The 15940-nt window shown below is 32.9% G+C and overlaps 1 protein-coding gene and 1 long non-coding RNA gene across 5 annotated transcripts in view; one reads left to right on the forward strand and one right to left on the reverse strand.

Moving 5' to 3' along the window:
• The window catches only part of LOC114335451 (transmembrane protein 94), a 63300-nt gene extending 53389 nt beyond the window's left edge, over positions 1 to 9911 (forward strand). For all 4 annotated transcript variants that reach the window (XM_050654044.1, XM_050654047.1, XM_028285690.2 and 1 more), the window contains 2 exons: positions 1573 to 1734; positions 5019 to 9911. In XM_050654044.1, coding sequence (XP_050510001.1) covers positions 1573 to 1734; positions 5019 to 5091 — 235 coding nt within the window. In that variant the 3' untranslated portion in view covers positions 5092 to 9911. The remainder of the gene's footprint in view (positions 1 to 1572; positions 1735 to 5018) is intronic.
• LOC114335454 (uncharacterized) lies at positions 9906 to 15390 on the reverse strand. The gene is made up of 2 exons (XR_003653264.2): positions 13296 to 15390; positions 9906 to 13242 (listed from the first exon to the last, which is right to left on the reverse strand). It is a non-coding gene; the product is annotated as an uncharacterized LOC114335454 (long non-coding RNA).
• Positions 15391 to 15940: the final 550 nt, after the last annotated feature.

The following is a 15940-nucleotide window of genomic DNA, read 5'->3' on the forward strand; positions in this document are numbered from 1 at the left end:
AGACATTCCCTGGCCGTTCTGTTATGAATTTGTATCAGCCCGGGTCTCTGACGATACATAGATATGCTGAAACAACGTTTTAAGACTCTATTGATACCAAGTCATATACAGAGGGTTTGATGAATTGTGTTCTTGCGCTATACTAGGGCGGTCCGATAAGTACTTAGCCTTCAAAAGAAAAAGGGAAATTTTGGAAAAGTGGCGATTTATTTCTGAACATAGTCTCCTTTTAGCTTGATACACTTGACCCAACGATGCACCACCTTCTTTAACCCGTCTCAAGAATACCTTTTCTCGAGGTCTGCAAAGTAGTCTGCCGTGGCGGTGATGAACTACTTATTCAACTTAAATTTCTGCCCGGCAAGTGACTTTTTTAAGTTTGGAAACAAAAAGAAGTCGTACAGGCCCAAATCTGGAGAATACGTTGGATGGAACATCAGTTTCTAGTCCAATTCGACCAATTTGGCCATGGCGATGGTGGAGGTTTGAGCCGGAGCGTTGGTAGAAGAGTATTTTTTCTTCCTCGGTCGGTGCTGTTTTCTTCTGAAATTTGGCGTCGAATCGGTCCAATAATGCGGCATAGTAAAGCCCTGTAATCGTTTAGCCCTTTTCCAGGAAGTGAATATAGATCACACCTTGTGAATCCCAGAAAATGGTGGCCATCACCTTTCCGACCGATTGGACAGTCTTCGTCCTCCTCGGAGCACGTTCGCGAGGTGAAGTCCACTGTACTGATTGTTCCATGGTCCCTGGTGTATACCATTGGAACCATGTTTTATCGACGGTTGTGAAACTTTCTAAAAACTGATTTGGACTAAGCGTAAACAGCATCAGACAGTGCTCTGAAGTGGTCTCACGGTTGCGTTTATCGTTCAGAGTTAGAAAATTCGGCAGCCATCGCGCTGACAGCTTTTTTAAGCCGAAAATTTTATGCAGGATGTGGTCAACGAGATCTTTTGAGATGCCTACTGGCCTACTGTCTCGGCTATCTCATGCACCTTCATTCGGTGGTCTACCAATATGAGATCGTGCATTTCTTTCACGTTATTCTCAGGATAAGTTTTTGGGGCACCTGGGAGTGACTAATGCCTGGTTGCACCAACAGATCTTAAGTTCCAGATTAGCTAAGCTCTACTTATAAATAGGGCCTCCTTGAGTATCATTTACGTTGCACCATAATTTTAGATTCTTACCTTATTATCAATTATATCTATTATTATATTATGGTATTCTTATTGTAATATATTATAATTATATTATATTAATTCTTATGATATTCTCGACTTAAGCTTAAGATCTGTTGGTGCAACCGGGCATTAATGTTGTTCTGAAGCTATTTTCTTGTGGCATTTTTATAATTAACTATTTTTAATGAGAAATAAGCCACAATTTTACTAAAAAAATGATTTTATTAACGTTTCGTATTAACATGCAGGTTTGCATGTATATGAAGTACTTATGGGACCACCCAACATTTGGCTTTTAAATACATTAATGGGATGGCAAAGTTTTAATTTTTTTTACGATTTGGTAAGATGTTTAGAGATAAAAAACTAAAATCAATTCTTTTAGGATCATTGTACAATGCGTATATTCAATTCTAGTCTTCAGAGACATCGTCAATACTCAAAATGTAAACAAATTTGACATACCTCGTTGGGTTATCATTTTTGCAGCCATATCACCTGTAGCAGTACTTATAGTCAATGAAATTATCAAACGGCAGGAAATAATGTAAGTTATATATTTAATTTTAATTATAATGTGTATTTTGTTTTTGAATCGCATGTATGTGAAGTTCTTCTTTTTCTTCGCGCGCATTGTCCGTTAACAGACAAGAAATGAAACTAGTGGAGGTGGAAATTATCGTTATAAACGTATAAATTAACATTACATAGTTTCCCACCTTTAGACGCATCAGAGGAGTATGACAACTGTCACTGTGACAGTATAATTTTATAAAATACTCCTGTCACAGACGTCTAAAGGTGGGAAACTATGTAATGCATAACGTTTATAACGATAATTTCCACCTCCACTAGTTTCATCTCTTTTTGTTTCGCAATGTATTATATTTTCTATCTTTTGAGCTATTCTGCCGGTTATTAGCGTGCTCATCACTGTATACTGTGCCTCATAACGTGACCCAAGTATTCCAACTTTCTTTTCTTTATAGTTATTCCTACTTCTCTCTTCGGCGTAGTACCTCCTCGATGATCACGTGCTCGGTCCAGAGTAAACGTAATATACGTCGGTAAGCCCACATTTCAAAAGCCTCTACTGTGAGGTCTGTGAGGTCATTTTCCACGACTCCATTCCATATAAAAAAAACCGGAAATACATAACATTTGAGAAGTGAAATTTTGAGAAGTAGGGTGAAGATGTTAGAGGTAAAAATTTGCTTCATGCTAATGAACGACACTCTTGCTTTTTCTGTTCTTATACATATCTCCTTCGCTTGAATCAACCTGAATTAACTGTTGTTCCTAAGTAAGTGTACGAATCCACGTGTTGAATTCTTTAATTGTCTAATATCAGTTGTCTTGCTCATTGTTGGGTTGTGCTTACTAGCATCCATTTGGTTTTTGAGATGTTCAGTTTGAGCCCGTATTGTGCACTTGTGCTTTGTATAAAGGATAAAGAGATGTAAAGCAGCTTTCCCTTTTTATTTTTTCATCTGGCCATTAAAAAATATTGTTTGAAGCTATTTCCTTGTGGCATTTTTATAATCAACTATTTTTAATGGGAAATAAGCCACAATTTTACCAAAAAAATGATTTTATTAACGTTTCGAAGCCCAAATTGCGTTTCGTTGTCAAAATAAAAAATACTACTAAAATAAACAAAAATGTTGCTAAGTAAAAAAAATTCTTCTAATAATTTATTTAATCTGACTCATTTATATTGGCAATTCAGACGTATATTATACATTTTAAACAAGAAGACTTTAAAATGATATCACCATTATTTATGAGTTGCGTTCCTGGGACGACTTTACTAAAAGATAGTTCATTCGATTACATGAAATCAATCCCAACTCAAGAATATCCGTCACAAAAAAATATCATAGCATGTGATCTGTCTTTAAAAAGACAACCAAATGCAACGATGACAGTAAAATTCTCGCGTTAGAGATTCTATAGTAAATCACGAGGGAAAACCAGGAAAAAACCTCGTGATACTATCCCGACATCGTAAGTATTTGGTCTTATATTTAATTTACTTCCAAATATATGAAGTTAGTACAAATTTTATATTTTAGTATTACTTATTGTATATCTATGTATTATTAATATTATTTATAATTTAAACATAAAGTCAGAATTTGGTATTAGTTTTTTTTTTCAAGTAAATTAAATATAAAACCAAATACTTACGATGTCGGGATAGTATCACGAGGTTTTTTCCTGGTTTTCCCTCGCGATTTACTATGGAATCTCTAACGCGAGAATTTTACGTCATCGTTGCATTTGGTTGTCTTTTTAAAGACAGATCACATGCTATGATATTTTTTTGTGACGGATATTCTTGAGTTGGGATTGATTTCATGTAATCGAATGAACTATCTTTTAGTAAAGTCGTCCCAGGAACGCAACTCATAAATAATGGCGATATCATTTTAAAGTCTTCTTGTTTAAAATGTATAATATACGTCTGAATTGCCAATATAAATGAGTCAGATTAAATAAATTATTAGAAGAATTTTTTTTACTTAGCAACATTTTTGTTTATTTTAGTAGTATTTTTTATTTTGACAACGAAACGCAATTTGGGCTTCGAAACGTTAATAAAATCATTTTTTTGGTAAAATTGTGGCTTATTTCCCATTAAAAATAGTTGAATAAAAAACTTTAAAATTATCATTAAACATATACAGTGGAACCTCGATAACTCGGATTAATCGGGACCGCGGCCGATCCGGGTTATCGAAAATCCGAGATAGCCGGAGAATATGGTAAAAATTAATAAAATACGGTATACTTACAGATAAACTCCGTTAGAATTGAAATAACATGAAATATATTTATAAATATGCACAGTACCTACACATCAAAATTACTGAAAAAAAAACACCAAACACAAACGTAAGCAAACGGAAGCGAACAATACAAGACACACAATACATAATGTTATTTAAGAACAGTGAAAACTAAAGTCTTTCCTAAACAATGCTAAGACAGTTTGAAATAAAAAGGAATAGGTACTACAGACAGGTGCCTGTTGTTTCTGCGGCGTGTGCTATGAGTCATTTTTACTATCGACTATCGTATAGTTCAAATTACACACATACACATCTCTCAAATATTATATTACATACATTTTTATTATTGAAAGGTTTGTCTGATAATTAACTATTTTGATGGGAAATAAGCCACATTTAAATTGAAAAATAATTGTATTAACGTTTCGACGCCCAAATCGGGTCGTTGTCACAATACAAAATATTGAAAATCAAAATGTTTATCTGATGAAAATCGGTCCGGGTTAGCCGGACTTCCGGGTTATCGGGGGCCGACTTATCGGGGTTCCACTGTACTACCAAAACCGCGGTCTTAAACAAAACAAGAAGTAATATTTAGTGAAAGTTTAGTATTTTTCGTTGGAATTTTATCATGCTGGACAGGCGAGAAGTGAGATGCAACTTTTAAATCTGCTCTAGCATTCGTTGGTTTTCAAATTTTAAAAACCACAAAGGTGTTACTAGAAAACTTGGTCCCAATAAAGTTTTATGTTTAATATTATTTTAATTTTATTAAAATAAAAGCCACGACACCCGTATCACGTTGTTTTGTTGTAATTTGATACTAGTAGCCCGATTTGTTTCAGTTTATTCAGAGATAGTCATATGTGCACTTTCTGATGAGAACCTAACAAGGTTCGAAACCGGTTAAGGTGCTTATGACACTCTCTGAACGAACTGAAATATAAGACGCCTCTTGTTTCGTTTTACAATGAAATGATTATTTATTTAGTGTATTTCTTTATTTTATTTAAAGATGTATATTTAATATTTTTAGGGTGAAAGAACGATTTCTAAAAAGAGCTCGCTTGGATTTTGGTACGAAGCTGGGGATGAACTCCCCTTTTTAAGAATGTACAAAAATACAAAAAAAAGTGTGTCTATACAACATGTAGTCGTTGAAACATGTCATGGTAAGGCAAAGTATGCAAAGCAGGCAAAAGATCATGACAAAATATTTGCTCGTTCTGTGTAATATGAACACTAGAATAAGAAAACATTGTAATCTTTTATATGTAACTGGAAGAAGTCGATATTTTTGCTACTACATAAAGATTTTAGATTATAGAAACATGAATGACCATAGTGTGATTATTTGCAGGATATACAGTCGGAAAAATGAAAGAATACCCATGAACGATCACATCAATCATTTATTTTGTATTTGTTGTCTTTTTCTATAACAAACGTTTGTTATTTATAGAAAAAGACAGTAAATACAAAATAAGTGATTGATGTGATCGTTCATGGATATAGGGCTTTTCATTCACAGTCATTTGTTTCGAGCTTCTGTCATGTGTCACATAATATTAATATATCTACGTCAAACGTTATTGGCATATACGCTCTGAGCTTCGCTGGTGTCGCTCCTAGCGGTTACTAATTCAACTTTCACCGGTAATTTTTAAATTTAATATTTAATTGTTATCGCTTAATATTTACAACGCTAAAAAGTAATTAAATTGTAATAGATTTTTTTATGATTTTGCTAATCATTTTGATGTTCTATTGATGAAATATTAATTTCTTACTTCGGATACTTTCACAATTATCATGTAGATGGCGCTAAGATTAATAGAAGATTAATTTATAATTACATGTTACGGAACATTAAAAAAACGTAAATTCAGTATTTAAAACGTAAGTATATTTAAGGTAAAAATATATACCACAGCTTTGACCAACTAATATTTTTTATAATTAATGTTTTTAATTTTAATTTTAAATTAATCACTTTGACATTTATGTCCAATTTCCGGTAAACGTTTACCGACTTACGACTACTGGCGCTCGCGAGTTTATAAATATCCCCTCTACGTACGAGCTCACAGCGTATACCAATGATACAAACCAAAGACGTATGACGTAGATGTATTAATATTATGTGACACATGACAGAAGCTCGAAACAAATGACAATCGATGAAAAGCCCTATTCTTTCATTTTTCCGACTGTACTTAGTTTAAATTTTGAAGATTTGACAGTGTTGCCAAGTTGCAAAAAGGTGATGAATTTGGGGAAAATGATGTGAAAAGAAAATGATCTATTCATTGTAGATCAAAATTGAGTATCTTGTTTCATGATGGAAATACATGTAGTGCATGACTTTTATTTATTATTATTGTCAATATAAAGGTTAGGGAACATCCATAAACTACATCTTAGAGAAGTGAGAGGGGAACGGTGCTTACCACAAATCTATAAGAGCGCGTGGGAGGAGGGGCAACAGGTGTACGATGAAGGGGGGAAGGGTATTCCAAATTTTTTACGATATTGTTTATGGATGTTTCCATTTTTTGTGAACAGATTAAATTCAAAATTTATTAAAAATTGTAAACAATATTTTAGGTTAAGTATATGACATTTTATGAAATTGACTAAAATTTGAAACATAATTTTGATTGCACACACTAACCTGTAATTTCGATGGCTTTAATCGACCCCTGCATAGAATAACGTTGTAGGTAACTAATATTGTTGGCAATCTTGATTTACTGTGTTCTTCTTGTATTTTTAGCTATATCTGCCAATATCGTCGGTGTGACTTTAACTGCATTTATAGAAACGATTCTGAATGGAGTAATATTGTAAATATAGAGAATATTTGAATTGTTTACAGAATAACAGAGTATGTAACAAAAATACAACGTTGAACCAATTTTCGTCGAAAAAATACTGTATCGCTATATCCCAAAGTTAAAAATATAACCTGTAATCAAACATGTATGTAACTACTTACTTCTTACACTGAAAAAATATCACATTCATATACAAAGATATCATTTTTTATCATTTCTGAAGAATATCTTGAAAGCTGGTTGCAATGTTATTCGTTGCAGGTGTAGATATATAAAAATATGATCTCTGTTGTAATAGTTCTTAAGCAATTAGAAGAAAATGAAGTACTTAACTCTTAAAAATACGGTAATCTTAAAATACTGTAGTTGATTGCCATCCTCTTTTTTTCTTTCTCGACTATCACGACCCTAATAGCAGCGAATACCGGATGTATAGGGCTAGCAACGTACTCGAAGAAGTTAAATACCAACGTCTAAGATGGGCTGGTCATGTCCATAGACTCCCTAGTAACAGCCTTGCCAAGTTAAGCGGGGAAGAAGCCCCCCAGGAAAAAGGGCCTTAGGACGCTCACGAAAGCGATGGAGAGACAATATATGGTCAGATCTACGAACAATGGGGGTATCCACTGACCCAACTATCATGGACGACCGTTCGAGGTGGAAGCGAGTTGTGCAGTCAGCCAAGAGCCACCCTGGGTTGTAGTGCTACGAGGAGAATTTTCTTTCTCTCTTTCCTTCTTTTTTCCTCCTCCGGTTCCTACTGTGATACTCCCCCATAAACCATTTTTCATAAATATTTAAGTAGTTTTTAACCCTTTGCGTCGTTGTCATGTCATACATGACACCATTACAACTCGTATAAATTTACTAACAATTTTGCCCACAGGTCGCCCTGCATGTCATACATGAAAATCATAAAACACGAATTTAGTCGTTGGCATCTCTAGCATGCCGTAAATCTAAAGTCTTATAACTCGTTAACCATTTAATAGATGACAATTTTAACGGGATATTTGAATTGCTCGGTAAATTTCGGTTGAGAATCTCCCATATCGGTTTTTCAACAAATTCTGGTAAATGTTTTGAATGTATTTATGTTTGACCGTGCACGTGCTAAACATCATTCCATTTCAATTAAAGAGAAGTGTTTATATGGAGTTCTGTTGATTTTATACAGATTGTGTTAATATTTTTAACATGAATACAAGAAAATATTTAACTCGGACAGAGTTAGAGGCCATATAGTCTAAGATACGAATATAGGTCGATCTGTACCCATCTGCTTGCCGGATGAATCATTTTTTTTTTATTAAATTTCATACATAGACAAATAGAATTCAACCTGTTGCTTGTTTAAGATGTTTGGTTCAATTCTACCAAATATAAATATTTTATGTGTCAAACAGTGACGAGTAGTTCAGTAGGCATATAATACATGCCAACGACCTGTACGACTTTACTCGTCATCGCGCTCGACCGCAAAGGGTTAAGATAACGTAAGTACTCATTTTCTTCTAAACTTACTATTCAATTGTTCTTGTCTTCCTTATTAAATTATTTGACTAGTTTTGAGTGAAATTGAGTCTAATATATTGTTATTTTTAGATTTTTAACTGAATGGAACAAAAGTTTGGGGCCAAAACTCAATTATTTTTAATTCACAATGCAATAGTTACTACATTTACTTGGTGCTTGCATTTTTTATTATCTACTTAAAGTACTTGTAACCATAGCCATCCTCAATGACAGACTAAAATCAATTCTCTTACCACAAATTCCCCAAGAACAATGCGGAATTGTCCCAGGTAGGGGAACACGAGAATACATTCTTAATATTCGTCAAATTATAGAAAAACCGATCCCTGCATATTGATGTATTGCCTAAACACTTGCGTTTAGACCAGTACATGAGTATTGTTGGCAAATGATTATAGGACATTATAAGGGCACATCCTAAAACAGTAGCATTATCCTATAAATGAGTTCTTCAACCCTACCCTCTTAATAACAGCTAGATCAGTACCGTTAATTCTGTAAAATTTCTTGGTATTTACCTTAAGCAACCTTAAGTGGCCCCTTCGTATCGATTTGTTAAGTAAGAAACTAGTCTCAGCTTTCTATACAACAAGATCTGTTTCAACATCAGATTTCAAGGAAATCAATTTAGCATCTTCCAAAGTAACATATTTTTCTTTGTTCGAGTCCCATCTTCGATATGGTCATCCTTTTCTGGTACAGCTGCCCAATCCGATGTTATTTTTAAGTTACAAAAATAAGAGCAAAAAGAGGCCTCTATGGCCTCAGAAGAACGATACATTGCAGCAGCTACTTCAAAGATCACGGGATTTTAACACTTCCTTCTTTATATATTTTAGAAATTGTTTGCTTAATTCGTAAACACCTACATGTCTTTTCAGTAAGACCTAATCATGACCATTCCACCAGATATTCAATCTTTGATGTCTATTTACCAATCCCATCCACTGAGTTAGCAAAGAAATCTATTATATTCTGCAAAAAAACTATACAACCATCTCTGTCTACAATTATTTAAATCTGCAACATCTTTCTCCAAGTTCCGTAAAATGACAAAAGCCTATCTATCCAAAAGACCATATTATTCAGTAGAAGAGTTTCTTAATGACTAAGAAATTAGAGTACCTTTATGTTCAAGTATTTTTATCTATAATTAGGTGCCATATGCAGCAGCTTAACTCATTAAGGTAGATTATGCAATTTGCACTTTATTTAAATTTTGCAATATATTGTTTTTGTTTTATTTCATTTTTTTTTTAATTATATTGACGATTTATGTATTGTTTCTTTTTCCGACTCTTTGTAAGCTTTGTTTACAAAATTGTACTTTTTTCAATGACAATAAAGCATATTTCTATTCTAATACTATATTTTGTATTGTTCGAACCTCAAACTTTTGGTACATACGAACCACAGTGTAATAATCGCTGCCAAAGCTCATCTATGCAGATTTTTATAGAGCTAAAAAGAAAGAAGTCACTATTTCATATCTGGCTTCTTTTCTGTCATACTGTACTTAAGACTGGAATGTTTGTAAATAAAAAAACTAGAAAGTTGTCTTTAATTTATTTAAAAGTATCACACATTTCTTATAACTTAAAACTACTTCGCTAAAACTTAGAGTGAGTAAGGTAAATAAAATAAATTATGCAAAAATTGTTTCCTGGGCAGTTGTGCTCAAAACTACACGAGTCAGAGATATTAGTATTAACAGATCACTGAACAGGGTAATTTTAAATAAAATACTAAAATATGGTATTTTAAGATCTCATCTTAAGTTGAAATAATATATAACCAAGTGCTCACTTACACTTACAAGTATATTAAGTCTAACATATATATGCATACACTGTTAAATTTGCATTCAGCAGATGGCTTGTCTAAATATAACAGGTGCCATGAAAACAACTACAACTACTGTAATGGAGTTACTCATTAGCCTTTAGACATATACGTCAAAGAGATGGCGCTGATGACGATGATGCGATTGCGTTCAGCCGGTGTACATCTAGATGTAGGAATGTGACAATTGAGATGTCGTTTCTGGCGGGTTGAGGTGCAGGCGCTACCCCTACCCCTGCTAGATGCACGCCATGGAGGCGACTCAATTAAACCTACATTTTTCTTCGACAAATTCTACAAAATCGAAACAAGACAACATAGGGAGTCAAACGTGGCAAATGTTAACCTCTTCGAACCAATGTGGCCTGCTGAGGCAGCATCAGTGTTGGATTTTTAAGGGCGCGTGGCAGTGAACGTGTTAAATAAATGAACCTTTAATGATCCACTATATTAGCAATCTCAGCGATCAGTTTATATCTAATATCTTATAAATTTCAAAAAAATTATACAAAATTACATACTTTAAAAATATCTCAGGCACCTACTACCCACAAAATTATTATGTTAATCGAAGAAAAGGAACGAAATAAAAAATATTGTGATGTCACAAATTAGTGCAAAACCACAATAAAAATTGTCTGTTTAAAATAATACCCAGCGAAGAAATAAAACAATTAAAACTGGTGTTTCAGGTACAAAAATAGTCTGGAAGTCATTCTTTCTAATTGACAATCATAAAAATATCATTTTTAGGTATATAAAAGACTATCGGCCGGTTTCACCAACAACAATAAGTCAGTGAATAGATTATATTTTATTGCGTTTCAATAACTATTTGTACGCTACAGTTAGTTATTCGTCGAATAAGTTCTAAATAGTGTAATGATGTTGTTTTGTTTACTAAAAATGGACAGAAAACGAGGAAGAACCAAACATTATTTAGAGAAGGAAAATCAAAATCTGATTTCAATAAATGAGAAATTTAAACACATTGAGAATAAAAAAACAGACAGTCTTCGATATAAACATGGGAAAAATTTGTTAGTTCTCAAAATACCGTATTTCGGAAGTGAAAATTGAAACGTCAAAATAAGCTGTTATTTATAACTTCTTCTTCCTTTATCGGGTTATATCCCACGGGATAATTCGCCCAGCTTACACCAGGGAAATACTCTTGTCTTGCTCTGGGCAATCAAATATTTCCAAATATATATTATGCTAAAGCCTCAATTTTTTTAAATATTTATTAGCAGGAACATCTTATAGGGCCAGACAGTCCCTACAGGTAAGACAATATTATAACAATAAGGGTTAAAACTTTTATCGTTTGGAGGTCTAATATCTTTTAATTATTATTATAACTTATGAGTTTATTCATAGAATAAGTCTTAATTGACGTCGGTGAAACGCAGATGTGTCAGTTTTATTGGTTGAATAACATTATTCATCGAATAGACCCCGTCGTTGTTGAAACTGGCCATATAGGATGACAGGGAACCATGGGGTTCTACAAGGATACATTTTACCTCCTTGATATACACGGAATGTACACAAAATTCACAGAGATACGAGGGTTATCCAGAAATTCGTTACGTTTTGATCTGTAGCCGCTGGGGGCGGGGCTAGCGCGGCCATCTTACCATCGTGGCGTTCGTCCGTTCAGTAGCTGTCCAGAGGTGATAGCGCGAAGTCACTGTCTCTTCTCGTTATTTTACAACAGCTGTTTGAAATGTGTGTCGGTTCTTGTTGGATGCAAACAAACCAATTGAAATTTATCGCAAAATTTGTGCTGTTTATGGGAACAATGTGATCACTGAAGGTGGAGTGCGTCAATGATGCATTCAGTTCAAAAATGGCCGATCCAATGTGCACGATGAAGAACGAAGTGGACGACTAAGCATTGTGACTGATGAACTTGTCTCTTCCATTCAAGTGGGAGGTGTTTCCTCATCCGCCGTATAGTCCGGATCTTGCACCTAGCGACTACCACCTGTTTTGAGCATGAATGGTCAATTCACTGCTATGATACGTGTCTGAATTTGTTGGCAGAGTATGTAGAAGAATAGTATTTGAGTATCTCTTTCAAATGTATATATAATAAAATCTTTTTCTTTTACTTGTTTTTTTTTCTATTCTAAAACGTAACGTACTTTTTGGATAGCCTGATATTGTTTGTATGAAAAATAAGTGTATATTTGCTACAATGCTTTTTTATAAGCTAAAAACATTGAATGACTTTTAGGCTTTTTTAACTCAAGCTTGTTCTGATCGCTTAAAAATAGCCTGTTAGAACACAGACTAACTTAAAATTCAAGTACATTATCTTTTTTTATACATATATAGTTACGTGAGGCTAGGGTTACAAACACCTCTCATTTTGTAAAATTCATGTTACTTTCATTTGCAGTTTACAAGAAATGTATAAAAGAACCAATCAAAAATATTTGGTCTATTTACAAATTACTTTCTTTTATGACACACTATAGAAAATTAAAAATAATTGTATTTTCAACTTGAATATACATTATAGATCTTTAATTTTATTACCTTATTTCGCGTTTTTCAATATGATTTTTTATCAATTTGTCATTTACTATTCTACCTATGCCAAAATCACAAAAATGATGCACTAGAATTAAACAACGTACTTTTTGGATAGCCTGATATTGTTTGTATGAAAAATAAGTGTATATTTGCTACAATGCTTTTTTATAAGCTAAAAACATTGAATGACTTTTAGGCTTTTTTAACTCAAACTTGTTCTGATCGCTTAAAAATAGCCTGTTAGAACACAGACTAACTTAAAATTCAAGTACATTATCTTTTTTTATACATATATAGTTACGTGAGGCTAGGGTTACAAACACCTCTCATTTTGTAAAATCCATGTTACTTTTATTTGCAGTTTACAAGAACTGTATAAAAGACCCAATCAAAAATATTTGGTCTATTTACAAATTACTTTCTTTTATGACACACTATAGAAAATTAAAAATAATTGTATTTTCAACTTGAATATACATTATAGATCTTTAATTTTATTACCTTATTTCGCGTTTCAATATGATTTTTTATCAATTTGTCATTTACTATTCTACCTATAGCAAAATCACGATAAAGATGCACTAGAAATAAACAAACCAAGACACGTTGAATCTTACGATGAACACTGCCGAATCATGTTTTACAATGTGTAAACTTTGTAAATCATGATTTGGGACATTCAACGTGTCTTGGTCTGTTTATTTCTAGTGCAACTTTATTGTGATTTTAGTATAGTTATGTTTAATTTCATATACTCGAATTTTCAGCAGATTTGTGAAGACTTGATTTTCGTTTGGGTGCTATTTAAAACACGAATGTGGCACTCAAACAAGATTAACCTTATAAATGAAATAATGTACATGGATATATACAAGTTGATGCAAATATATACAGTAGAGCGTCGATTATCCGAACGTCGATCAACCGAACGACCGGTTATCCGAACTCTCGACTCCCGCGCCCCGCACTCGAGTACCGAGCAAGCGTTAGTAATTAACGCTTAAAATATCTTCAATTTTCTTCAATATTGTATCCAAAAATATGTTGTTGCAAAGACTGCACTTTTTTGTTTAATTTCTATTTGTCATTATCAAGATATAAATAAATATGTAGGTATATAAATATGGCTTTTATTCACTTGCGGATAAAAATGTATGACTATATCAATCTAGTTCGATTATCCGAACAAATCGGTTTTCCGAACACCCATGTCTCCCAATTAGTTCGGATAATCGACGCTCTACTGTAATCAGTTTCTAGTCTTATTAATTTGTTCCAATTTGTACTAAGATGACGACTATTTTTTACGCACATACCTTCAAATTTGTCTACTTTGGCTCTCCACCAATTTTGCAAAATTCGTATAAAATCTTTACAACTGAAGGCGAAATATGTATCAACACGATGTCATAAAGCAAAAATGTCTTTGTTTCCACTAAATTTTGATGTATGAAGCAAGACGAATGACCTATCCGTGATTTTTAAAATGGCTAAAGTAAAGTCATAATATCTACCCGACAATACAATAGAGAAAAAAAGCTACAACTAACAGGTGGGATGAAAAGGTTGTAGATGACACATAGATGGCACTACTGGTATTAAATCCTAATTTTTAGTTAGCCCTAACCTTCAAATGATCCGTGTATAAATTTGACAGTTGTCGAACTATCAGTGTAGAATTGTAAATATTTTACCTTATCGACCGTTAAGTACCAATACCTCCTATCTACATTTTTTTCAAAAATAAGTTTATCGCGCCATCTAACTGCAAAGCTTGTTACGCATCTTCTAACAAAATATCCTAACTGTATCTATTCTCAAAGTATTTAAAATAACATCATGGAAATATATCCTACCTTAATCAGCGTTTTTTATGCCGGAAATACCTTCTAACTGAATAGCAGAAATACCTTCTATCTACTCATTTGTGGTTGTTGTTTGTTAGTTGTACCGCCTATCAACAGTTTCCCGGTATTATTCGTTTTTTGTATCTTATTTAGTTCTTCTGCCGTACAATATTGTATTTACGTGTGTGTCTGGTGTTATCAAAAGGTAAGGAGTGTTTTACAACTAAAATTAACAGCCTAAGTAAGACTTTGTACAAAAAATAAATACCTAACCTCAATTTAACTCATGTTTTTGTGTGTTAAAGTTCTTATAAATTAATTTTAAGTTAAGATGATAGTTACATATTCAAGGCTTATAATACAGTTATAGTTAAAAATGTACACACAACCACCAAAGGGAGTTTTAGTAAATTGAAATGTAGATAGCAGATCTTTCCACAAAAATAATTAAAATTACTTAAGGTGTTCGTAGTACATAGGCGGCGCAAAAAACGGGCATATCGGATATTTTGTCATAATGAAAAGCTGTTTAAGAACAGAAAAATGCAGCTATTAATATTAAAGTACGTTTTAACTAACATTGGAAACAAAACATTTTGCTTTTATATGATAAATTATAATAAAGATTATTTTCGATCCCCTAATAGTTATACAGGGTGGGGCATTAGTGTGACAAAGTCCAATTACTCGTTTGTCGTAAGAGATAGGAGAAAAAGTTATTTAGGTAAAAGTTGGGGCATACATAGTATCATAATTTAAAAATATTTTCAAATATACAGGGTCGTCCGTATTGACAGGGTGACACAAACTTATGTTTTTTTTAATGGAACACCCTGTATATTTTTACATTTTTGGATTCTCCTCGATGTTTCCTTTCTTAAAATATATAGTTTTGTAATATTATACGAGGTAGTTTAAAAGTTAATTACGATTTTTTGTTAATTTCGTAGCAAAATCTACACCCTGTAGAATTTTAGTGATTTGACGTCAAATTTTTATTTTATGTTCAAACGATTTTTAATATAGTCTACTACTGTTAATCATTAATAGTATAGCGAAATGTTTAATTTTAGTATACAGGGTGGGTCGAAACTCGGAATGAGTATTTTCTGAGTTTTCTTAAATGGAACACCCTGTATTTTAGTATTGTAATGAAATTATATTTTATGGTACTTTTTTATTTCTTAAGCATTCCCTATACCTAAGTGCTTTAATTTGTAAGTTATTCGTCATTCTTTAAGCAAACATTAATTGCAACAAGAATTACGTAAAATTTCATTAGGTAGCCGTGAAAATATCCAATCAAAAGTAATTTTTAGAAAAAAAAATACATAATAATCTAGCCTGATCCT

Source organism: Diabrotica virgifera, chromosome 1 (genome assembly GCF_917563875.1).
Source record: "Diabrotica virgifera virgifera chromosome 1, PGI_DIABVI_V3a".
NCBI lineage: Eukaryota > Metazoa > Arthropoda > Insecta > Coleoptera > Chrysomelidae > Diabrotica > Diabrotica virgifera.